The sequence below is a fragment of the Uloborus diversus genome, chromosome 7 (assembly GCF_026930045.1).
Source record: "Uloborus diversus isolate 005 chromosome 7, Udiv.v.3.1, whole genome shotgun sequence".
NCBI lineage: Eukaryota > Metazoa > Arthropoda > Arachnida > Araneae > Uloboridae > Uloborus > Uloborus diversus.
Window position 1 is genome coordinate 6,149,014 of NC_072737.1, and position 27,512 is coordinate 6,176,525.

At 35.2% G+C, this 27,512-nt stretch overlaps 1 protein-coding gene across 1 annotated transcript; it reads right to left on the reverse strand.

Moving 5' to 3' along the window:
• Window positions 1-1,029: 1,029 nt before the first annotated feature.
• Window positions 1,030-27,460, reverse strand: LOC129225701 (uncharacterized; the record flags this gene model as incomplete). Its single annotated transcript, XM_054860178.1, is given in 9 exon segments — window positions 1,030-1,149; window positions 4,636-4,768; window positions 10,912-10,995; window positions 13,973-14,046; window positions 14,138-14,774; window positions 15,727-15,926; window positions 20,794-21,045; window positions 25,890-26,066; window positions 27,298-27,460. Coding segments are annotated over 8 exon segments (1,615 nt in total), but the record flags the coding sequence as incomplete, so codon positions are not given.
• Window positions 27,461-27,512: the final 52 nt, after the last annotated feature.

The window sequence follows — 27,512 nt, forward strand, 5'->3', positions numbered from 1 at the left end:
AATACACATCCAGACATACAGACTTTCAGCTTTATTAAGCCAGTGTTACTGATCTTGTTAAGCTATTGGCATACAAGAATATAATTTTAACCAATTTTGCAGATTATTCCCAAATTCGCTTATCCGGGATTACAGTAATACCCCATTCTGCAGATAATTGGGAATTTAGTGTAATGCAAAGAAATTACTCTTCTAATATTAATATATATACAGTAGAGTCTCGAAAATTCGAGTCTTGAACGTCCGAGGTTCCGCTTAATTTGAGGTGATTTATTTAGACATCAATTCTGATTTTTAGTGTTTAAAAAAGGTTTTACATTAAAGTCTGAGAATTGAAAACTTCTGCATGGGTAAAATTTCTTTAACTAAATTTATTAAAATAATAAAAATGGTCTTGAGAGGATGATATCAACAACACTTGCCAAAAGGCATGAAAGATTTGTTAACCACAAGTGAATTAAGCGGATCATACATTAAAGACCAACTTAGTGCATTAAATAACTTGAAATTAAAATCGATTTTCCAGAATAAAGAATGCGTAATACTCTTTTGGAATATCAGAGGGCAGTTATTTTTTGAAAAAGGAAGGGTACAACTTGGCGCTATACAAACATACATTGGTCCAGATATTAGGACAAAACTCTTCAAAATTAATTCAGGCAGTTTTAAAATGCATTTTTTGGTTGTCTACAAATTTACACATAAATATTTACAGTCACCATGGAAAAAAAAAAGTCAAAATTCGTTTAAGAGTAATCAAAATTTAAATTCATGTTGAAATAAAAGTGATACATTTTTCGTAAAGACGATACTTTCTTTTTTCTTTTTTGGACAAGGAAGAAAAGATGCATGTAGCTATGCTGTATGAATAGTGCAAAATTTTAATTATGAAATATTAAAACATTTTTCCGGATAATCCGAGTTTTCAGTAATTGGAGGTAGCATGAGCCCCAGTTACCTCGTGTTTTCGAGACTCTACTGTATATGTATATAAACGTACCCTGACCCTTAGTTAAGTTAGTAACATACCTTGACTATCATCATTTGTTAGTTTTGAAAGCAAAGATGACGAACAAACAATAATGATGGCAATCCCAATAAGGTCAATTATGATGGTAATGATAAAATATGGCAGAGTCCTCATCTCTCCTGAAACATAATTTGATGCAATTATTTTGGGTGCAGTATTGTAGTAATGTGCATACATTATAACACATAACCACAAAATAGGTTTTTTTTTGGGGGGGGGGGGGGCACATTTCTCAATGAGTAGCATAGAACTTAAAAGCTCAAATGTAAAACATTAATGTATTGTAAGATAAATAAATACCTTTGTGCTGAACAGTAAAGTAAGAAAAAACAACGTAAAAAACGCACAAATTGCAGATTACTGCATATATATTACTGCAGTAATCTGCAATTAGTGCTTTTTTGACATTTTTTCTTACTTTACTAATGTATGGTGTAAATATCCTTTCTTAATAAATTAAAAAACAAAAAGAAACTGAGAAGTCGGCAACCATTCTTGTACATGTTACTGCTGATTTTGGTTATCTCTTTCATTATGAATCACGAAATAAAGAATTACAGTCAAAAAAAAAAAACACATAAATAAAATTATGGGGGGGGGGGATTGTTTATAAAAAGTGCCAACTTCTCAATATATACATTATTCTGCATAAGTAAGTATCTTATGAAATCTTGTATTCTATGTTTTTTTGGTAGGAAAAAATGCATTTAGGGGCCATTTATTAATTACGTAAGGGTCCCAAGGGGGAGGTGGGATGTGGAAAAATCACTACATGCCCTTACTTGGAGGGGGCAGGGTCGACCGATTCTTATGCAATATTTTCGAAGTCGATATTTGAAGTTAGAAACCACGCGGTCAAGTGGCTTAGCAGCAGTGGCGGATCCAGCCGATTGTTTTGGGAGGGGCCATCCGACATTTTTAAACAAACTCCCCAGGACCGAATTTAGCTCCATGCCGCACCTAGGCAAATTTGAAATCTGCCGCCCCTCCTCCTCCCCCCTAAAAGAAGCAAAATATCATTGACTCAAAAAAAAAAGTAAAAAAGTGTTCCCCAGATTCAAACTGTCAAACTTATGAAGAAATGATGGCGTTTCACATTCTGAGGCGCCCCGATGAAATGATCACAGTGATCTCACAAAAAAATTTTTATTCGGCAAATTTTGCTGACGATTCGGCAAATACCATGATTGAAAAACATTTGACTTTCATAAGATGTGTGAAAGTAATCATTATTAAATTACAAGAAAAAATTGTCTTTGTGGCAAATGAAAGAATGCAAATATTTAACTTTCAAGAATAACAACTTAATTCAAAAAAATGTGTATTATAATAGCAAATTTGCCGCCCTAGGCAGCTGAGTACTCTGCTTATTGGGAAATTTGGCCCTGATAACTCCCCAGAAATTCATTAAAATGAAGTTTTAAAAACTCACTTTCGGAGTATCGTGACATTAGGTGAGGGGGTGGATTTAGGAATCTCCTCGAAAATGTTTCAAAATTCAAATTTCCGAGTAATTTTTGAAAATTTGGAAACTAAAAACGCGTTTTGTCTATTTTTGATGATGTGCTGAGAAAGGTCAGGTTTCAGGTGCTTTGACCCAAAATACTTTTTGAAAATAAAGCTTAGAAACCAAAATATTCTGTCATTATACATTGAGAAGTTAGAAGAGGAGGGATGCTCTTCTAGCTCTTCAGCTGTCCATCCTAAAAATGCACCTTTAGGTAATGTTTGCTTACATTTAAGGAAGAGTGAAGGTGCTTAGAATCCTTCCTTCCTGGAAATATTTTGCATTTGAGGCTCTAAAAATTCGATTTTTAACCATTTTTATACATATTTTAGAAAGGGATGGAAAATTCGTGAGCTTCTCCAAAAACCTCCTTTTAAAGCTATCATCACGATATAAACTAGGGAGGGAGGGGGTCCTATCAAAACTCGATTGTAATTGATGTCCCAAAAAAAATTCATTTAATTTGCTTTTAAGCAAGTTAAGTGATAAGGGCTGGATAAGCTAGTTTCCGTTGACATTTTCTCTGAATAAAAGACTTAAAATGCAATCTTTTGCTACATATCAAGACATTTGTGAAAGGGCATGGGAAAAGGGGGTTCTCCTCCTAGTTTCGAAATTAAAGTCATAAAAACGAAAATTTAGGTTCTCTTTGGTCTTGTGAACAATTGGTATACTCTGAGAACCACAGCATTTGGAGATCGTCCAAGTGTCTGTAGTTGGAATCAAAAAATGATGTAAAAGATGCAGAAAAATTTTGGAAATAAAAGTTTTGTTTTGAGGATAGGGATATAATTTGTCTCCCAATTAAGGCCTATACTTCTTTTTCAGTAAAATAAATACATGTGTTAAATTTTGTTATCTTCTCATAATATTTTTTTCCTTAAAAAAATTCCTACAATCACAAGGCTTTGGGAGGGGCCATGGCCCCCATGGCCCCCCTCTAGATCCGCCCCTGCTTAGCAGGGATCGTATTTCATTTGCTTCTGGAAGGTAAAAAACGCATTAGGATGAGCTGTTTTTTACTTTTTTTTTTTTCAAAATTGAATGGTGTAAAATATAATAAAAAAATCACGCTGTGTATCTGCATGGTATGTCTTATTTTTAATTAGTATCGCATTATAAGCAAAAAATTTTGTCGAAAAACATTGTCTACTGTCTGCCTCTGGCAAGTTGAGCTCCATTGGCTGGAGGTTTAAACGATTCCATTTGCTGAAAAAAGGGCGAGGAAAAACGGCTGAAGTTCAAAAAGCTTGACGATAGCCCAACTCTGCGCTGAAAATTCCTCTTCTTACTGTTTCCTCTCCCTTGAAAGAAATAGACTTGCCCAAGGCCACAGCGGACAGTAGAATCTTTTTAGTAAATATTTCTTCACACAAAAAGGTTTTTAAAGAAAATTCAATTAGTAGTGAATTTAAGAACGACTTCAGTGATGTATGATTCGTAATTTTATTATTTTGAAAAAATAAAATGGAATCTTACGTAAGATAAGGGGGGGGGGTTACCCTTACATGGGGGAGGGGGGTCAAAAATTGCCAAAATCATCCTTACGTTATTAATGAATGGCCCCTTACTTCTTATGCCCCCAAGTATTCTATATACTTTAGCTTATGTAACATAATTGCATTATATTCTAAATTTAAGAAGCCCATAACACACATCTCCTACACCGTACAAATAAAACTACATCACATACATCCTCTCTCATGTAAATGTAAATTTCAATTGCTCTTGAGTTCTCTCTCAAACAAGTAGATTGCTCCTGCTTTCTCTTTCTGAGCCCAGTACCCAGGAGATAAGTCTGGTATAATAGCGTAAGTTGCAAAAGTTTCTTTAGAAAAGGAAAAAAAAAGTGCTTTTTCAGATGTAACAGCTGTTTGGTATTTTATTTATTTTGAACATAATGCAATGCCTTATTGTTACATATAGTGCATACAAAGATATATATATATATAAGTATATATATTCATATATTTGGCTTTCATATTACACCTTTCGTAAATTAAAAACAGGTAATGAATATTTTTAAAGAATTGTTTAACAACTACAGCACAAACTCAAAAAATAATGATACAGAAACTCAAATATGTTGAATACTTGCCTGGCACAGCAATGGGAACAAACCATATCGGCAAAGCCATTGCTAAGGTTAAGGTAATCAAACCAAATATCAAAAGCGTCCTGTCTGAAACTTTGTGACTAATACATTTGATGGCACCAAACACCAGAATTATCTGAAAGTCAAATTCAAACATTAGAGATAAATATGAAACATTTTAGGTTTGCAGTTTTTAAATTAAAAGCAATGAAATACACTCTAAGACATAAAAAATGACTTACCAAGAAGGAGTTATCCGAATGACATGAAATTTGGTAGGGGTAATATTCACGTGCAATGAAAAAAAACAATCAAAATTTCAAACAAATTGCATGTTTCATTAATGAGCTACGGCTACATATAACAAACAATTCAGTATGACGTTGGACCCCCTCCGGCTCTTATTCAAGTCAACATATGATGTGGCATTGACCGGTAAAGTTCACAAATCTCCTCTTGTGGAATTTCTTGCCACACCCACTCTAATTGCCGTGTTAAATTAGCCACTTTTTCAGATGGCTGAAGTCGGCTGGCTATCGCAGCCCAAACATAATCAATTGGAGACGGATCAGGTGATCTATCTGCCCATGGAAGAGTTTGGATAGATCGTAGGTAATCAGTTGAGACTCTTGCCGTATGTGGTCATGCATATGCAGTCATGGGTGCCCATATGCAAAATTTTAAGGAGGGGGGGTGGGCTCAGATATTTTCTCCATGGTTCAGCAGAATATTTACCCCCAGAGCTAGATAATGTAGACGCACGAGCGCACGCCGTGCGCGGATACATCCGCTGACGTGCGGATACATTCGCCGCGGAGTTGCACATCGTCCGATAATCGTAAAAGTTCTTAAATAAAAGATGTAGATCAAATGAAGATCAATTTGAAACGAACAACAAGTAAAGATAATATCTTTACTTCTAATTCGTTTTAAATTGATATTGATATTATTTATTTAGATTGTAAAAATTATTACAAGATAGTATATACACCCGCACTTTCAGTGGATGTATTCGCTGCGGGCACGAGTACATCACGCTATAATCGTTCAAATTCTTACTGCCTACTTCTAATTTGTTTTAAACTGCTATTATTTAATTAATTTGTAAAAGTTATAAACAGATAGTATATACCCAAGATACTTATGATTATACTTATATACTTATGATTAAAAATGTTTTTTTCTTTTTTGGAATCCCGACAATCCCCCCCCCCTTTTTTTTAACGTGATAGACAATGATTAGCTTGCAGATACTTTATAGTTTTATCTGACTCTGTTTACCCCATAGAAGCTGATTTCAGTACAGATTAGAGTTATTAAAGTTTGACATTTTTAATAAATTATTCATTAATGGCTGAAGAAGAAATGTTTCTACATTTTTGCAAAGAAAAAAGTACTAAAAGCAAGAAAGTTCTAATTTTTAAGGGGGCTTGAGCCCTCACTTGCCCCCCCCCCCTCCCATATGGACACCCCTATATGCGATTTCCTGGATGCTGTGATAAAAATGGCATAACAGGTCGCAGAATTTCGTCTACGTACCAGGGAGCTGTAATAGAGCCACCACCAAAGGTGTACGGCTGTCAAAAGAAATGGCACCCGAGAACAAAACTCCTTGCTGTCGGCCAATGTGGTGGGCAATAGTAAGGTGTGGATACCATTGCTCTCCTGGGTGCTTCCAGAAACGCATTCTCTGGTCATCAGGACTTGGTTCAAAGCGGGACTCATCACTGAAAAAATACCTGCTCCAGTCGGTCAAGTTCCACGCTGAACGAAAGTGGCATTACTATAGGTGCCCATACCGGGGGCAAGTGGGAGCTCGAGCCCCCCCCCCTAGAAATTAGAACTTCCTTGCTTTTAGTACTTTCTCTTTTTAAAAACGTAAAAACATTTCTTTTTCAGTCATTAATGAATAAGTTATTAAAAATTTCAAATTTTAATGACTCTAATCTGACCTGAAGTTGGTTTTGATGGGGAAAATACCCAGCTAAACCATGGGGAAAATATCTGAAAAAAAAAAAACCTTACAATTTTCATATGGGCGCCCTTGGGCATTACTGCAAACGAACTTGTCAATGCGTAGGGCTTAAAGGAAGTCGATGTAAAGGGCATTGTGAGCTTAGCCCTCACTCTCCCACGCTCTTATCAACTGAGGCAGTGAGAAGCAATGGGCTGTAAGTGGACATTTTCAAGTTTTGAGTAAAAGGCGTTTAAAGTTGCAGGGCTCAGTTGGCTTTCATTAAAAATATAAAAATATTTTCTATATCATACTGTATTACACAACCTACCAGGGCTACTAGTAGTATCTCTTGCCTCAAGACAGATGAGATTTTCACCTTTCATTTTTACTGGTTATGTCCAAATTTTTAATTTTTCCACTTATATCTCTTCCACTCTTCACTGCCTCAACTGTACTTGTGCTCACTACTGTCCTGGTAATGCGACAGATCGTTGGTAGAGATGATTCTGGGACAGTAAGAGCTGCTCTAACCATGACTCGGTCTTCAAGGTCAGTCGTCTGTCTAGGGCGTCCGCTGCCTTCTTGATGCTGTGTTTGACCATGGTTTATCCATTCTTGCAAACATCATCGAATAGCGGCATCACTCTGACCTAAATACTACCGTAAAATCCCAAAAGTACCCCCCCCCTTTTTTTGTGGAACGTGAAATCACTTTAAAATCCTGAATATACCCGCCCCCCCCCCCCTTCACCTGAAAATTTTCTGATCATCTTCATTTGCCACTCCCTAAAAAAAAAGTAGGATAACATTTTCTGCTTTACTTGGAAAGCATTTACAAAGGTTTAGTTTCCCCCTCCATGTGCAGTTTTGTTCTTCTAAAATGAAAAAAGAAAGAAAACACAATGATTTAAACAAAAAAGAAAAAAAAAGGTCTCCATGGTTTATTGCAAAATGTCTAGACTCCTTTTGATGCAAGGGCGCCTTTTTTTTTTTTTTTTTTTTTTGTTCATATGTATTACAAAAGAAATTTATATGATTGTACTGCTTTTTATTCATTTTGGAAGGAGCATTTTTGTTCGGATTTGTGAAACTGAACGATCTTCAACACAGCGCCATTTTGGAAACGTGCTGCTTAAAAAGTAGCGCAAAACTTAAAAATAACCTTTTTTAAAGGAGAAATAATGAAATTGAACGAGTTTTGGATCATCAGAAATGTAAATTTTACTAAATCGAGTAAGAGATTTGTCTGTGTTTGCGTTCACGAACTTTGTAAAGCTCAGTTTTCGAAATTACGATCTTCATAACGAATTTGCGGCCATGAATACGATTTTTGCTTCCATTCTGAAACAAGAACATTAAGATTTTTCTTCTTTTACTGTAACCTTATTACATTCAGTACATAATGAATTTTCAAGCGATAAATTATAGGGGTTTTGCCAACTTAAGGTGCAAAATCCTTTCTTTCGAAACAAACGGCGCCCTCACGCAATTTATTATTACAGTGAAACCTCCGAATAGCGGACAGTCAAGGGACTAGAAGTTTTGTCCGTTATTGGGAGGTGTCCGCTATTAGGAGGAACTACTTAATTTACCTTTTTCAAAATGGGCTGTTGTTCCCTTTGTAGAACACAATCGAAACAATTGCGAAAGGTTTACTACTTTTTACGTCAAGTGTAAGTAATCTGTTTTTTCTTAATAAAGGTATACTGACAGCACACACTTGTCTTAAAAAGCATTTAATCAATTAAAGTAATCAGTTAATACAGTTTGACATCTCTTTTTTGCATTACCGACGGCGGCGATTCGGCGGAGCAACCCCCCTCCCCCCACACACTTTTTATGGTTAATTTATTTATTTTATCTCGAGTATCACTATTGCATGATTGACAGTTGGCAATATGACCTTGAATATGGGCAAATCTTTTTCGTGTCTAAAAATTAAACAACCCAACGAAACCACGGCGCCATAAAGCCGACTACTACCGGCGCCGGTATGCTTAATTGCATCTCCCGAGAGCCCCAGTTAGAAAAAGCACCCAGTTTCCCCTTTTTTATCTTAACTTTTGAATAGTTATTGTGTACAAAATTCATTAAAATCTTAAAGAAAACGTACGTTAATTGTTAGGCTGACATCAGTTTTCACTTATCTGCTTCAATACTCCCAAAACTAGCCATAACAAAATTATGACTTTTTCTTTTCTCTTTCATTTTTTGCTGCCCGCAAAAAGTACCATGCCTTTTAGTTCTTTTCTTTTCTGCCCCCAACTTTTAAGCCCCAATCGCTGCTTCTGCCCATTACCACCCTTTTAATTCCAAGAAACAGTGATAAGGAAATGACGGGGGGGGGGGGATATCAGTTGTGGACGATGAAAAGATTTGTAAGGCAAGCAGTTACTAAGATATTCTGTGAAAAGAAAAAAAAAACCGGAAGTGCCACGATCGCAAGGGAAATTTTTTGTGAAATAACTGTCCGTTATTCGGAGTGTCCGTTATTCAGAGTGAATTACATGGAATGGCCTATATTGAGGGACTGGGACTTGCAAAAATGTCCGTTAATTAGAGGTGTCCGTTATTCGGGAGTGTCCGTAGGTTTGTATTAATTAATTTCTCTTTCTTCATTAATATTAACTCTTATTTACTTATTATTTCTTTTCTGTACTCTAAAATTAATGCTACTAAAAACAATTATTTTGACTAATTTTTCAGAAAAATCTCGATTATAAACCCCTCTTCTGAAATCAACAAGTTTTGCTTTGAAAATAGGGGGGGGGGGTTACTTTCGGGATTTTACGGTAAGTAATTCTTTGATTTGACCACCCAGCTTCTGATAGGCCAATAGCATGACCTCTTTCAAATGCTGACATCTGTTGATAATGTGGACGAACATGTGCATACCAGGCATAACAATAGTCAAATTGAGTGAACGGAATGACATTCTCATTGATGTGATGATGCGGAATATAATTTATGCTCTTATATACCCCCTCTAGATGCTCAGTTAAGATGCTCTGTACCGCTTTGCTTTCATTAAATCATTTGCACGACATGTCGTAAGGCACTTTCATCCCAAATTTAATGTCATTTGGATAACCCCTTCTTGGTGCATCGTTTTTTATGTCTGAGAGTGTATTTATGGTTACAAAGAGTTACAAAGATTCTATTTCTAGTACAATTTGTAGTCTTTAAGAAACAAAAGCAAAGCAAGAAATTTCATAATGTTGGTGTCAAGCAGAAAAACAGCCAGCTCTGGTACTTCTTTACTAATAATAAAGCTCAAAGTCTCTCTGTCCGGAGGATGTCTGTAGGATGTCTAGATGTCTGAATCTCTGTGACCCGCCTAGCGCCTAGACCGTTCGGCCGATTTTCATGAAATTTGGCACAAAGTTAGTTTGTAGCATGGGAGTGTGCACCTCGAAGCGATTTTTCGAAAATTCGATGTGGTTCCATTTCTATTCCGATTTTAAGAACAAAAATATCATAAGATGGACGAGTAAATTACGAAATTATCACAACGTGGAACCGTAACATGGGCACAAGCCAATTGGCGAGATACGAAATTATCATAGCGTGGAACCGTAACATGGGTACAAGCCAATTGGTGAGAAAATTCACCATACATTATTTGTAAATATACAGGCGAACCAAAAGACCTTTTGATTTTTCTATTACGGGCAAAGCCGTGCGGGTACCACTAGTATAAATACAAATAGAAACACTTATAATTTGATTTTAATTTAAAATAGACAGTCATGACACACACAAATACATGAGATGATGGACAACACCATTTAAACAGAAGAGTATGACTCTAATTTTTGTTCTAGGAATTTAATTTTGAGTATTAAGGAAGGGGTCTTGACTCAGAGATTACCCTTTTTTCCTACTCTGCTTTAAACAAATAAATAAAATGTAACAACTGTTAGCTCATGTTTTAAACATGCATGGAGTTTTCCCTCCATTTTGCAGATGACATATATCTTATTCACTTTAAAAAAAATTGAATCAAAATCTTTTTCACCCCATTGCAGTTGACTTCCCTTGATTGCAACTGCAACAACTGTCACAGAAATTTAGATGATATTTGAACTGTCATCTCTAGATATTTTGCTCCAACACCTATTGATTCTAAAGAATCCAAGATTGAAAAACCTCACAACAAAGAGTAGGCAGCAAGTGGATAATGTGTGTAGTTACAGTAATGATTTTTTTAAAATAAAAGTTAAAAATTAATTTTCTTGAATTTAATGTAAAATAAAAACTGATATTACTTTTTGGTCCCCCTAATATGTGTAGATATAACTATAACAGTGCAATAAACTTACTTCAATTCCAGCAAGTAAGTAGATATAGCTGTTATCCATTTCGGAAAAGCTGTAAAATTTTTGAGCAAGAGGTGTAACAACAGTCTGAAAAACATAAAAAACTTTTATTGCTTGACATAGTCTACAGACATTATCAACAGTCAAAACATATCAACGTAAATTTTGATAGCATTTGCATATAAAACATTTAAAAAATGCTACTTACATAAAAGTAGGTTCAATGCAATTGTTAAAAGATCTACAACCATTCTTTATAAATACAGTGAAATCCCAATAATCCGAGTTAATCGGGATCAACACACCAACTTAGGATCGTTGAAAACTTCGATTATGTTATACGTAATATGAACTACGTAATAAGAAATTCAGGGTTAAATGCCACCAAAAAAATTAAAGATTAAATAGATAGATATCTGTTAAAACAGATTTGTAAAAAATGTATATTGACTGACACTCCTCAGAGGCAAAAATGGATTAATCTGAACCCGAAGAGCGAGTTGAGAAAAGAAGACAAAATCCTAAGAAAAACAGACTGCCAATTCAACAGGCCGGTGACAAAGTTTAACCACTTGCAAGAGGAAAGGAAAAGTATATAACTAACTAGCTGCATTGCCCGGCTTTGCCTGGTAAACCTTGAAAATAAAAATTGTGTCAAGTGACGTATATTCAACAATCAGGCGTGAAAAATAAATAAAAAAACATCATGGTTTCCCTTCCAAACAATGAGGACAGATAATAAAATACATTTAAGAAATTAAATCCAGAAAGATGGTTTTAAAATGAGTAACCATGGAAACACAAAATAAAATAAGTTTAAGGAATTAAAATGCGAAAGAAAATGGTTCACAATTTGAATGGAACCGAGATTTCTTAAATTTGATTTAAATAGGCTTGTAACTTTTTTCCCTTTCGAGATAAAAGCTTATTTTTTCGACCATAGGTCGAGATAGATCTGGAGTAAAAAATTTCGCTTTTTCCAATGGCGTCAAAAAGAAAGCTGTGGGACAATTCCTTCACTTTTTATTGATTTATTTAATGAAGGAAGTAGTGCCTAAATTTCAGCTAAGCCTAAAAAAATTCGAGCTGAAAACGCAAATAACTCCCGCCGCAATTAAGTTAGAGCATTGGAACAAATTGCGTAGAACGCGGAAAATTCTTCCCTTTCCAACGATATATAATATTACTATTTGCGAGTAATTTTTCACCCCCATATTCGGGAATTTACGTGAAAATTGGGCCTAAATTGGAATAAAAAAAGAACTATTCACTGAATTGTTTTCGAACTGGTCTGCAAACCTTCTCAGGACTTAAAGGAACAAACTGAAAATTTCAGCAAAATCGGCCGGAAAGTTCTCTAGTTTTGCGAGTTCAAACACACAGACGCTTTTTGGAGACCTCATTTTATACTATGTAGAGATGCAACCACAGATTAAGCAAAGTTTGGATTAACCGAACTCTCAGATTAGCAGGAATCTACTGTATTTAATTTTTTACAAAATTGGAAATGATAGAAATAAAAAACCAAACTTAGTGGCACAACAGCTAGTGGGGGTCAAGGCCAACTGTGCCCAACTCAGTTTCCTCACCAAGGGCTCTGGAGTCCAAGGCAGGTGTTCCGGTTAGGTGGTCAGCCAAACGTGGAACCCCCGTGGCTTAGTTCCCAAGCCCACTTGGCACTTATTTTATCAATCCATTGAAGGGATGAACGGCGAAGTCTACCCTGCAAAACTTAGGAATCAAACCCAGGTTTGCGGCATGGAAGCGTGATGCACTACCACTGAACCACTGACTGGGCTTTGTGATAGAAATATGGCTGTAAAATATTTTAAAATTATATCATTTAAGAGTAACCTTTCAAAACGTTTTATTTTTTTCTTTCTAACAATGACCAAGGAATTTTCAAATCGAAATAAATGAAAATATAACAAAGCCCTTTCAAAGCAATAACTATATCAATTGAAGAGAAAAAAAAAAACAAAAAAAGAAAGATTATTCAATATTTTCAATGAAGTGCAGTTAGGTAGCAAAGTTGTCAGGTCTACGAACACTTGTTCAGTCTTGGCAGCTAGCTGCTTCTGTGGTGATTTGAGTTTGTAAATCGTGTTAGATTTTTCCAACTTAGAAGTTTGATAAAAAAAAAAAAGATCAGTACAGAAACTATAACTAACTGAAATGTCAGTAAATGCTTAGGGAGACACTGAGAACAGACTGAATTTTCTCAGAGTAAATAATGTTGCTCATGTTAAAATGAACTGATTTTATAATATAAATAAAATAGGACAGAAAAAATGTTTAAAATACAAATTTACCAATATAATAATAATAATAATAATAAAACAACCAAGGAAGACATATAATAGCAGTAATAAAGGAAGCTTAATAAACAATAATATGCTTAAGGGGAGTCAGTACCCTAAATACTTTCAAAAAATCGATTTTTTGATTTTTATATATTTTAAAACTCTGTTTCAATACCTTTTTAATGATACAAACTTCTTGATCGTGCTCATATTACAAGTAAGTTTAAATAAGCTTTAAAAAATGTAAACCTATTTTGATAAGATATGATTTTCCCCTTTAAATTGCAATATCTCGAAATGGTATTTTTACAACTAAATGTTCCTTTTTCTCTGAAACTAAATTTTGTTAGGCTTTGAAATTTTTACCACATATCCCATACATCTAACTGCATATACTGAAGTAATTTTTTTCTCATAATCAAAAAATATTTTTTTAGAGCTGATTTCGCGTTGTAAAATGTCATTTTTTGAAAGAAATACAGTGTCTTACACTTTAGATTTTTTTTAAAAAAAAAAACTAAACTTTCTTTCTGTAAAATTTTACTTCAGTATACAGAAAAGAGTCTACATAAGGTACAGAAAAAATTTCATAATTGTATCTTTAACACATTTTCAGAAAAAGGTACATGAACCTGTGCAAATTAACATTGACGGTATAGGGGGGTACTGACTCCCCTTAATAAAAGAAGCATATATTACTTCAGGAAATGTTGAAAAACGCTTAATTGCCCATTATCAAATAAATATTTAAGAAATTTTACCTCTAAAACTGTCTGAGAGAAACACGAAATAAAATTTAGGCCAAGGAGCACTACAATTTCATCTCGAAAGTAATCTGAAAACCAAAAAAAAGCAGTAAAATTAACATTCATGTCATATTTAAAATTTATACAGGACAAGCACCTTCATGAAATTAGCCACAATACCTTCCCTGATGTGCCTCAACAGGCTTGTTTTCTCATCTGGCAGAGATGGGGGAGCAGAAGAGTTACGAGAAGTACTCGGGCGTGTGCTTGAGACTCTGGAATTGGCCGTTTCGGCCCGACTCCTGGAGTCAGTTCCGTAATTCCCGCAAGACCCCGACATACTTTGTATGACTCTTTCCGCCGATTCTATCATCCTATCGGAAGTGCTCCTGGAGCGCTGTGGCCCGAGCTTTTGTCTCTTAAGCTTAATTTGCTGCGCTGGGATGTTTGCATCCACAAGTATTTTTTGGCAGTTTATGGACTCTATTTCTTCTTTCCTCACCAGGCTCAAGTTGTCCACATTGTCCTGTAGCCATTCCACTTGGAGATTTGGCTGGGAGGAGCTGTAACTCATAGCAGACGGAAGGGACTCGGAAATGGGGGTTATCCCTCCCATGTAGGGGGGATAGGATGAGGTGAAGGCCACCTCGATTGTGGAGGAGTTTTCCAGGTCACTGTACGGAATGCTGCCGGTGATTATAGAGTTGTAATTATCGAACAACTTTTCGACGTCCTCGTCATTCTTCAACTCTGTGAGGTTGTGATAGCCGAAGAAAACGATGACTTCCAGTGCTAACCATAGGAGAGCCATGAATAGCTGGAATATAAAAACATGCGTCTCAGAAAAGATCGGACGAACATAAAAAGATTCATTTAAATTTTACATCTCTTTTAAAGAAATAGTTTTCAAACATGAGTTAATGGAATTTCCTAGAATAGTGAATACAATCAGGTAGAACATAGAAGAATGTAAAATTCACACTACAAACACAGGGAAATTGTAAGGCTTTGACAGATGAAGGTATTTGGAGATAGGCAGGTTTGGGATAAACAAGTTTGACTGTATTTGAGAATTTAAATGTGCAGTGTTTTTTTTTTTTTGGAGAGGGGGGGGGATAATGTCAATCACTTGCAGGGGGGATTTGGAAGAGTGGAGGCCCCTAATCAGGGTTCGAAAAGATGATCATATTTTCGAAAATATCCGATACTTTGATATATATCCGAATATTTTAATATATATGTATATATTTTTGACCCGTGAAAGTTAGGATATTTTGTAAAAATTTTACTGCGGGGGCCCCTTTGTTGTGGAGGCCACGGGGCAGTAGCCCCGCCTGCCCTCCCTTAAATCCGGCCCTGATCACTTGACTAAGCACCTGAGTTTAAGTACTGCATAAGATTTGTTTACCATTAATCAACTCCTCAACATCAAAGGTTCTGCTGAGTATATTTTAGATTCATGTGAACTTGAGGTCATTGATTTATTTACAAACATTTTATAGTAACTTTTAGAAAAATTACTATTGAAAGATAATAAAAAAAAATGTTTTATCAAATAATTTGTTTGAATTACTTTTAAAAGCAAATTTCTCTACATTTGAACTGCCCGTGAAAATTCAGTGTGTGTGTGTGTGGGAGGGGGAGGGGTTAAAGCAGTCAGAAAGTAAGATTGTTGGTACCACAATAATTCGTTTACTAAGACTTTTAAAACTTTTATCACATACACAAATTACAGAAAAGAAATTCTATTGTAAAATTTCAATTATTACCCCAGGAGATGAGTATTTATCGACCGGCAAAGAAAAGAATTTGAAATTGATATGCGTCAGACCAATGTTGAAAGCTGGCCCGATGATCAATCCCAGCTGTCGACAAGCGATGACCGTGGAAAGGACAGAAGTCCTCTCTCCCTCCTCTGTTGTTCGAGTTATGTCTGCAAGGACCGCAGCTCCTCCCCCAGAACCAATACCTAAAACAAGATCATAATAATTAATTTAGCCCAAAGATGATGGTCTTGGACAACAAACACAGGGCACTGGGGTGGGGTGGGGGGGGGGGGTAAGAGTGTAAAATAGTGCAACACATGGGCGGATTTATGGGGGGTCAGAGGGGGGCAATGCCCCCTCAGTTTTGGGAGGACTTTACATAGTAACAACACATCTTCCAAAAATTAAAAAAAAAAATCATTATTTTTTCGTTTTTGAATAGTTTAGAAGAGCATGGGTGGATTTATGGGGGGGGGGGCAAAGGGGACAATGCCCCCCAGTTTTGGGAGGAGTTTATATAGTAACAACTTATCTTCCAAAATCTTATAACAAAAAAAAAAAAATCATGATTTTTTCTTTTTTGAATAGGAAATTAAAGTTTATTTATTTTTTAAACTTAAAATAGCCGTTTCTTACAAAGTTTAAACATTACTGTACAAGTGTATAATCTACTACTCAATTTCAAAGACTGGAAAGTGCAAATTATTAATAGGTTCTAAAATCCCTGAAAAGAATTGGCGCAGTATAGCCTACAAGGGCTCTTGAGTCAAAAACCCAATCTAACCAACCAAACCTTGAAAATAATTAGACAAGTCTTTGAAACTCCTAAGCAAAAGTGTGCTTCAATTTTATTTCTTATCAAGTGTATAAATTAAGAATTGTTCAAATGGGTAGTATGTTACTCTCTTGATACCTATTCTCTAAATCTGTGCACCATTTCTTTTAAAGTATTAACTTGCATCACAAAGCACTTTTAAAGCGTAAAACTTAGCACTGCGTCACTCTCTTAATAACAGCCCCCTCTCTTTTAAGGTCAATTTAAAAAGGCCAGCATGATTACACACAGTAATGAAAACGACACATAAAAAAGTAAAGAATGGCCTTACCCATGACAGAAAGCAGACAAAAACATGGGAGGGGGGAGGGCAATTAAAAATGTTGTTCCAAAAAAAAAAAAAATCCTGCCCCCCCCAGGAACTCAATCCTTAATCCGCCTATGGTGCAACATTGGTACTTGGTGACATGAAATACACCGCTAGCTCAGTCAATTCCAGTCGAAGACTGCAGTTTCGTGCTTATTAGCACACTCATCAGCTCAGCATAGGAGCGACTGAGCTGGAGGTGGAAAACCTCTTATGGAAGTCAAGAGTGCCAAACAAACTGGTAGCTAATGCAGAATTAGCACTGATCATACTGTACCTACTGAGCCATAGTACAGTAGGTACCATACTGTACCTGCTGTGACCTACTGAATATACTTGGTGACATGCTTGTGTTCTAACTGGTAGATAAGAGAAAAGTATTCCTCAGTTGCTGCCGTGATTGCTCCTCATGCAGTCACATGGAACTTTTATTATTGCTAAACTTAATTGGTGGAACATTTTACATTTTAATGGAAATTTCAACGTCCGGAACTGATGTGATATACCCCACCCTTGGCGACTTTTTCCTGTTGGCGCCAAGAAAACGATGTATGACGACATATGTCATACATCGTTCTTAGCGATGCTTTTTTAGCGCCAACAGGAAAAAATCAGATAAGAAAACATGATCAAAGCACTTCAGAACACAATATATATAAAAACAACATAAAAGCACAACAAAAAACATCACAAATATATGCTTCAAAAATGTACAGGGCCGGGGTTTTTTGTAAACATATTGAAATACAATGAAATAAATTATTGTATTAATTACAAGTCGAAATGAATGCATTAATTTTTTTTTCATCATTTCTCCGGGATACGAGCCTTTGGTCTGGCCCTGCCTCGGTCTCATTACGAAAGTACTATGAGACCTCTGGCTCGCCAGTTATCCCTCCGACTGTTAATATACATTACAGTCGGAGTATGGTCACAGTTATGTATATTTTCATGGAGACACCCAAGGGTGGCTCCTTCCGTTCAGTGTACAATAATGACACAGTTTTAAGTGTGAAATATGCACCATTATTGTGCAGATTTATGAATAAAATTCAGCATTTTTAAGAGTACAACCGAAAGAACTTTCAATTGTTAACATAAAATTCAGTACCTAAAGGAGGCACGTTAATAGAATGTCTAAATAATCCGTGGCATCGATAAGAATTAACTTTTAGAACAAAACAACCGTACTATTTTTGTGTAATTAATTTACATACAGTAAAAATAAAGTTAAAAACTACAAGAACCCCTCAAGGATTTGTAAAAACAAAGAATTTTGGAAGTGAGAGGTTTTTTTTGAATTCTAAAATAAAGAACTTACCTTTTTATATGGTATAAATATTCACACTCAGTCTAAAACAACACATCATATGACAATGGCACGTTACAGATACACACCACGTTGGAGTTAACTTTTAATTAACCTTCAAGTTTGAAGAAACTGGCATCTTCTAATGTTTTTACTTCAAAACACAACTACTGAATTTAAACTAACACAAAATAAGCATTCCTGTAAGGTATATTGCACGAAACAACAATACGTATCTCTCCTGCGTGAAACCCAAACAACCCAAGTAAACAAGTTTGAACAGATCTGTAAGATTGCCTTCGGGTTGCTAAACACAGGTTAGTTTGGCCAGGGATGCCATGCATAAAAAATTATTGCCTTATTGGCGAGAAAAATATTTTAATTTTGTGCAAAAAAATCGAATGTCGCAAAATGGGGGGGTATATCACATCTGTACCTCAACGTCCTTTAAGTTTTTCTAATTGGGACAAATAATTTTGTGACAACAGCATCTTGACTTGTATGGGATATTTTTCCAGCGCAAATGGTTAAGGATATCTAAGCAAACTTGAGAATTCTTGTATAATTTACAGGAAATGTAAGAACTTTTATGCTTCATCAGTGTAAAAACATTTTTTTAAAAAAATATTTAAGGATTTAAAAGAGTAAGGGAAACTAATATCATTACTGTTCTAATAAACCTAACAAAACAAACTCAAAACATTTTGTGGTACTATGTGATTTTTGTGGCCCTCAAGATAAAATGCCAAATGGCATTAAAAACAGCCAAAAGTAGCGAAATATAGATTAGCCATAAACTTTTGACTTCTGCTAGCTGAGTTTGACAAGCTACCCAAGTAGTTCTAATTTGGCGATAATCTTAGCAGCTTTTGATAGGATAAGCGCCTCGTACGGGGTGGGCAATGGGAGCAACTGCCCCATTCAAAAGCTAAGTGGCCAAGCGCCCTCACTTTTCAGAATCAAAAATTAATGATTGATTTAAAAATTATTTTTATAGGGTGGATTGATTTACTTTACGGAAGTAAAAACTAAAAATTCCAAATAAAAGAACTTTTCTCATCTTATTTCGTAAGAATGGAACTTTAAAATGGAAGGTGAAAGTTGACGGTGGCCATCCATTCTGATTTTAGATGTCATGTTCCATATTTAGAAGTTATTAAGTCAATAATGTTAAAAGCCAATAATATAGACCCCCATTTTACAAAAAGAAAAATTTGATTCTGGGGCCACGCCCCTAAGTTATATGCTTCTTTTGACCCCCCTACTTCTTTGGTGCACCAGCCCCCTATGGGAGGGGTTGCGCAAATCAAGTAGTACTAAATTGGATGTTTACACAAATTCTGTTTTTTGCTCTTTTTTCACACGATCTCACAATTTTAGCAACAGCAAGTAAGAATGACTCATAATATATTAAATGAAGTGAGACGTAAAGGAATGTTTTTTTTTTTTCACGATTGCTTATTGTTTTCACTTGACTGTTTTTGACGTTCCTTTGATTTTTCCCACAGCCACCCTCCGCACTATCACCGTTGACGAGCTCCTCACGATGCTGCTCCTCTAGCGAAAGCCGTCTCCATGTCCTACACACACGCGCATACATACACAACTACACATACACGCACACATACACACAAACACACACACAAAACACATACACACAACTACCCACACATTCATGCTTGCACACAGGCACAAACACATATGCCTACACACACATACACATAACCCCCCCCCCATAGACACAAACACACATGCCTACACACACATACACATAACCCCCACACACAAACACATACCCCCACATACAAGCACACACGCCTACATACACACACTCGTGATTGCGAAAAACATAATTTGAATTCAAGATGTCAAAATTCAAATTGATTTTCTTTTTTTTTGAGCAATCACAATTGCTTATTGTTCTCATTTGACTGTTTTGATGTCCTTTGATTTTATTTTCCTCCGCTTCCCTCTGCAGCACCACCGACGACGGGCCCCTCCCGATGCTGCTCCTCTAGCGAAAACAGTCTTCAGGTTGTGTCCATATCCTACACTTACACGCATACATACACCCACCTACACACACACATATACGTACATACACCTACACACAAACAAATACACACACACATACACGCATACATGCAGACACCTACACATGATACACAAGCACAAACACATGCACACACAACTACAAACAAACTCATGCCTGCACACAGACGCAAACACACATGCCTACACACACATACCCCATACACACAAACACACATATCCCCCACACACAAATACACACGCCTACATACACACACTCAGTCGTGATTGCGAAAATAATTTGAATTCAAGATGTCAAAGTTCAAATTAATCTTTTTTTTTGTTTTGTTTTTTTTTGTTAAGTTTTGAGTAAAAGGCATTTAATGTTCAGATTCTTGGTAGGCTTTAATTGAAGAAATTTTCTAAATTGTACTGTATAGCAACACCTACCAGGACTACTTTTTCTGTCTCTTGTCCTAAAACAGAGGAGAGCTTTTCCTACCGTTTTTACTAGTTACCTCCAAATTTTTAATTTTGGCACTTACATCCCTTTGCTTCTCACTGCCTCAATTGTGGATACATACATACCAGCAATCAGCCGACCCAGCACCAACACCCAGGTATGGATGCCAACAAAGTAGAGAAAGCTGCCGACGGCTTCGGCCAGAATGGTCACCAGGAGAACGAGTCTGGTGTTCAGGCTCCTGTCACTCCACCACCCGACCAGAGGATTTGCGAACAAGGAGGAAATACTATAAGCAGAGATCACCACACCGAGCATGTAACTTTCACCCTCCAACCTCTCGTGGATGTAATTCCAGATGGTGGGGAATATGATAGCTGAAAAAAAACAACAACAACTTTTTAATGATTCTTTTTACTTTCTTCTATATCTAATATATAGAAGAAAGTATTGGATTCGTGCAAATTTTCAAATTTCGACGGATTCGAACGTTTTGAGGTGTGCCGAGTTCATTTCGACTATTTTTGGAAAATGTCTGTCTGTCTGTGTGTGTATGTGTGTCCGTGTGTGTGTCACGTCTGTGTGTGACCAGTTTTTTGTGGCCGCTCTACTAATTTCCTAATTAATTTCAAAACCCCTGTGGACGATTTATATATTTTTTATTTTTTCCCCCGAACTTGAACTGTTTACAAAGTTATGCTATTCAATTCGTTTCTCGTGCACACACACACACACACACACTTAAAGACTTGATTTTTACTTTCTTCTATATCTAATATATAGAAGAAAGTATTCGATTCGTGCAAATTTTCGAATTTCGAATTTTGACGGATTCGAACGTTTTGAGGTGTGCTGAGTCCATTTCGACTATTTTTGGAAAATGTCTGTCTGTCTGTGTGTGTGTGTGTGTGTGTATGTGTGTCACGTCTGTGTGTGACCAGTTTTTTGTGGCCGCTCTACAGCAAAAACTACCGCATGAAATCGAACGAAATTTGGTACACATATGTGCCCCTATGTGAACTTGTGCCCATTGGTTTTTGGCGCGAATTCCTCCAAGGGGGGTGGAGCAATGGGACGTTTTTCGAGTTACGCGTGCTTGCTATTCCTCAGGAAGTAACTGGCGGAATCAAACAAAATTTGGTCCATATGTTGCCATTAACAGGAACAGGTGCTGATTCAATTTTGGTGTCAATGACTCAAACGGGGGTTGAGCTATAGAACGTTTTTTGTCGTCAATTGTGACTGCTGTACCTCAAGAAATAATGAACGGAATGAAAGAAAAAATTATCGGCAAGTAGCCCTTAGTGGGTATAAGAGCTGATTTTATTTCGGTGTCAAAAGCTGAAAAGGGGGTGGCGCAATCGAATGTTCTTTTTTTTCATTGTGAGTGCCATATCTCAAGAAGTAATGCTATGTTTTGGATGAAATTTGGAATAAATGTGAATCTATTTGTAAATAGACGTTGTTTCAATTTTGGCGCCAATCGCTCCATGGGGGGCTGATTTTTTTTTGTGTAAAGAAAAATAGCTTTATAAATGCAACAATAAGAAAGATAAATTGTAATACTGTCGTCTGCTTATTTCACGTGATTTTAATTTTTGGGAAATAATCGGAAATGTTATCGCAATGATTTAAAATTAATAACTGTTGCCATTTTATGTTTGTTAACAAATAAAACAGCTAATTAATTCAAGCAAGGCTTTTAAAATAACTTTCAAGTCGTTCTTTGCTTTGCGGGAATTCAAGAATTCGAACGGCCGTCAGGTTTTTTTTTTTTTTGCTGGGAATATTGCATTCTCTTCAAGCATAGGGATTGATCAGAATTCACAAGAAAGATATAGAAGAAAGTTTCGTGATGGCCACAACATACTAGTTTAGTTTTAAGTTGGTAATTCCATAATCAACATTTTGATTATCTCTGGTACAGTCTGCGCTTGTATGATACAGAAGTTGTAAACGTCCAGTCTGCCTGAATGAGAGAGAAATGTAAAATTTTGATGCGGGTACTCTGTCAATTTCAATGTGACTCTGCTTAATTTAGAGGCTAACATACTGAAAAAGCTGGCATCCCTAATTACTAATAGAAGAGTCCATTTTGATAGACATGGTATGTCTACATAAGTGAAGGTTAATTATCATTATTCTATCATATTAGATAACCTTTAGATTTTTGCATGTTTCAAGTCATTGTTCCTTAACAAACACTAGAATCTGTGACGTAATTAGTCTTGGAATAGTAAATGGCATGTGTGGTGGGCGTTGCTCATGATGTCACTACTTCGGGAAAAAACCCCCGACGTCGATCCTTCTAGAACAAATGACGTCACTTGTACATGCTTCGGGCTTGACCACTGAAGATCACCTATCAGGTAGTATCGGAGTGATAATATGCTAATGAGATCGGGGATACAAAGTGGTAGCTGCTATCAGTTGATCTCTTTCTCATTTCTTGTACAGCCTCTACGCACTATCTTAGTTCAGGCAAGCCAACTTGCTGTTTGTTCAGCAAGCTTCGGCTGTTAGTCTTTATGTTTAATTGAAGTAGAATGTTGGTTCTCCTTTGAAGACTTTGTTCCTTCATGAACGAAAGTCGGGTCAATTAGGAATTAAACTAACTTAGTTGTCTAGGTCAATGGGATAATTGCAGTAATGTTATACTTTCTTATTTACTTTTATCAAAGCCATATATTATATTTTTACCTCATAATAAACTAATTGATGTTTACCGAACTTTTTATCTTTAGTCATATTGATTCACGAACTCGAATTTCACACTCAGCTAAATGTATCACCTTGATTGGTAAGATTTAATTTCAATCATACCTTACCAGGGGTCTGGCCAGGGGAAATTTGGGTCCTATAACGGACCCTTCACAAAAATACGATCACTCAAAACGGACCCTTCACAAAAATACGATTACTCAAAACGGACCCTTCACAAAATTCCGATCAACCAAAACGGACCCTTCACAAAATTCCGATCAACCAAAATGGACCCTTCACAAAATTCTAATCAACAAAAAAGGATCTTTCACAAATCATTTACTGTAAAAGCAAATTTAAAATCAAAATAACGGCTAATTTTTCAAAAGAAATGTCTGCATATTTCTGTGATGCTTACTGTTTCTTTTATCACAGCAGCCTGCAATGATGTTGTTGTTATAGATTTTTCTGAAAATGTTATGGCCTCTGCATATTGATATTGCTGCCTCAGCACCTTTCTTCCTCTGCTCTCAATCTAAACAATAATAACACATATCAGCGAATTGAACTTGGTACTGCTAACAAATAGAATAGCTATAGGTTGGGGAAGAAATGTGATCGCTTCAGATATGGTTACCAACTATAAAATTAACATTAACGCTAAATAAATAAATGTCTAGTAAACCTTTCACAGGGACTTGGAAAATATTCCTAACATTTTCCAGCTGGGCAATTTTTGTGCCTTTATGGTGTGATGTTTTAACGTTATCTTAAGAAGAAATTATATTAGTTTTGAATTTTTTATGCTAACAGGGGTGCTCGTGTATCGGTTATAAACCGGAATTCCTGTATTTTTTTCCTATGTCCATATCGGGAATCTGGTATTGTCCATTGTTTTACATTACCCTACCTCCTTTTTTTTTCTAACTACGAATTTTCGGCAAAAATGTCGGTGGTTATCAATAATATTCATCATGTAAACCTTTTAAAATGCAATTCTAAAATTGTTTTACTTAAATAAACTCTTTTATATGCTGTTTTTCACTCTTGATGCCTTCATTTTGAAAAACGCGATCTCTTTGCATCCGGTATGACAATCAAATCTTACTCATTTTTCATGCTAACTAAGCTTTGTTACGAGGCAAATAAATAAAAATTTTCATTATTTTTAGTGAAATCATTAGTTTAAGCAGAATTTCGTGTTCTTTTAAAAGTGTCAAGACGGTTCGATGGTTTAATTTTATTTTTGCTTCAACTATGTCGATAGACATTATCAATATGTTTATCATTAACCTTTAATATGCAATTTGAAAAGATTTTACTAATATAAATTCTTTTATATTCCGTTCTTATACTTTTGATGCCTTCACTTCAAAAATTTCAATCTTTTTGCATCCGCTATAGGAATGGAATTTTTTGCATTTTTTTAAATGCTTACTACGCTTTATTCAGAGGTAAACAAATAAAATTTATACTTATTTTTGTTAAAATTACAAATTTAAAACGAAATTTCGTGCTCTGTAAAAATTTCATGCGCCAAAAAGCTAAATACTAAACAACTGCCTGATTTTTTTTTTTTTTCAATTATTTTATGATTTCACTCTTTATACAAAATCTTCAGAAAAAATTTCTAGTACAATTTAACAAGATGTGGAACGGTATATAGATACTGATACATCTATGATAACCTTCGAAAATGCCTTAGAAAAGACAAAAAATACTGTAAAACTTCCAACAAATTATTTCAATGCCGTAGTTTGCTCCATGAGCCTCCCCCTCCCCCAAACGCATTTATTAATGTTTATAAATTTAAATTTTTCGTTTTTACAAAATAATTTTGTTTTACAAAAAAAAAAAAAAAAACTATCTTTCATAAATTTTTTTTTTGATTTTTCACAAAAAAATTTCGTTTTTCACAAAAATATTTGATTTTTCACAAAAAACGGACCCTGTGAAAAACCCTGGACAGACCCCTGCTTACCAACCAACACATTTCCACCTGTAAACCAGATGTTTGCCTTTCCATCTCATTGGAAGTGAGACTGCAGTTACCAACCATCAGGGCCAGGGCCAGACTATGACTTTTGAAAGCACAGGGAACAAATTGTATTTGGCATTCCCCGTCTTCCGTTTTCAATATAATGAAGTAATAAAATATTTTGGATTTGTAAGTTGTGAAAGAGGTTTTTTTTTTTTTTAATTTTTTTATTTTAATTTAATATTTACATCAAGTGCAATATAAAATTACTTCATTACTAAAAAGAATCCTGAACTGATACAACCTAATTCTGACAAAAATTATGAGAAAAACATTCCTTCTTCCATATTAATTTTAAATTAATTGTGAAAAAAGAAAAAAAAAATCTACATCTAGTCTTTTCTCTAGAAAATTGCATTTCTTCTAAACAAAATAATTCCTCCCTGCAATGAACATTATATAAAGTTCTACATACATAATGATGGTGTACACAGTTAATGAAACAAAAGAATAAATAAAATACAATATAATTTGACTTACCATAACCAAGGCCGGTAAACATGTTAAATACCAAAATTGTCCCATAAGTAAATCTTCTTTTGAGTTTTATACTCATATATGAATTTTGCTTTGGCAACATCTCTTCGACAGCCATTCATTACTTGTAATGGTTTTATGGGGGTCTATCAGGTTTAATAACTTCTTCCAAAAGGATTTCTATGCAAAGGAATGCAAGAAATTTTAGAACAAATTGATCAAATTCATTAAGAGTAACAAGCATGATTTTTTTCATTTGATGGATGAGAAGCATAGTAATGATCAGAAATTTTTAATGCATGTACAAATTTATTTCTAGCCAATATTATTGTTGGACTAATTTTTTGTGAAGAGAACAACACCTGAATGCATTACAGTACAAATTTGTAGAAAATTGTAAACACATTTTGTAGTCTTCAAGTTCAAGATGTATCTTGTGATGAAATTACATGAAATATTTTTCATTTTTTCATAGCACTAATTTTGTAGATTGGAAAATGGGTATCTTCTAGTTACTTTAACTTTCTGAAGAAAAAAAAACATACAGCAATGTTTTAAAAAAAAGGACAAAAATAATTGCAGGTTTAATTAACCTTGAGAGTAACACTATAAGTTTCTAAATCATGAAAACTATTTCAGCACTCTGTCTGCTTAAAATTCAACAGTTTTAGATATTTCTTAACATTTGGAAAAATAGATGAGGAAAAAAATAGATCAAACCCCCCCCCCCCTTTTTTTTTTGACCTTGAGGTACATCAAATGCATAAAATACGGTAAAATTTAAGCAGCACAAAACTTAACAATTTGTTACTTTTATTCTAAAGGCTGAAACATGGACATTCAATTAATCTTAATGAGGACGAGGAATGACAAACGCTTCAAACTTTTGAAAGTTTCCAAAATTCCCTCATAACTCAAACCTTCTCATAAAAGTAAAGATAATTAATGTTTTTACAGATGAATTTTTCATTAAAAAAATGAGAAAGTAGGTTATAAAATCAAGCATGAATATTTTCCTATCACAGGGGTGCCTATCCCCCTTCCATATACCATTAAAAATTCCCCAGAAGTCGAGAACCAACCCTACCCCACTCCAAAAAAAAAAGAGCACCTAAAAGCACCCCACCACTAAAAATTCCAAAGGCGTAATGCTATGACCCCCCTCATAACGGCACCCCTGCATATCATAATTTATAGCAGAAAAATCTGTGAGGAAATTAAGAGTAAAATTAGCACTATTACGTTTCATTTCATTTATAAGGATGTAATTTAAAACCCATAACAAATATAAGTATATACCTATGCATTTAATTAACATAAAAATTTAATACAAAATAACGGACATGATTAAAAAAAGAATCAATTTAAGAGCCTACGAGAATAATTCTAAGCTTAAATGAAAATGACTTACATGTTACAGATACAACAAGTTAGGTGGCTGTTCCATTTTAAAACTGAGAAAAGAGAAGGAAATATCTATTTTTAAGTAATACAAAAGGCATAGTGATCTGAAAAGTAATTTATGAGGAAATAAATTTTGATGAAACAGTTCATTGGAAAGATAGTTTGACATGTGAAAGATGTAAACAATCAAAAGACATAGTAATGTTGCCATTTATTCTAAAC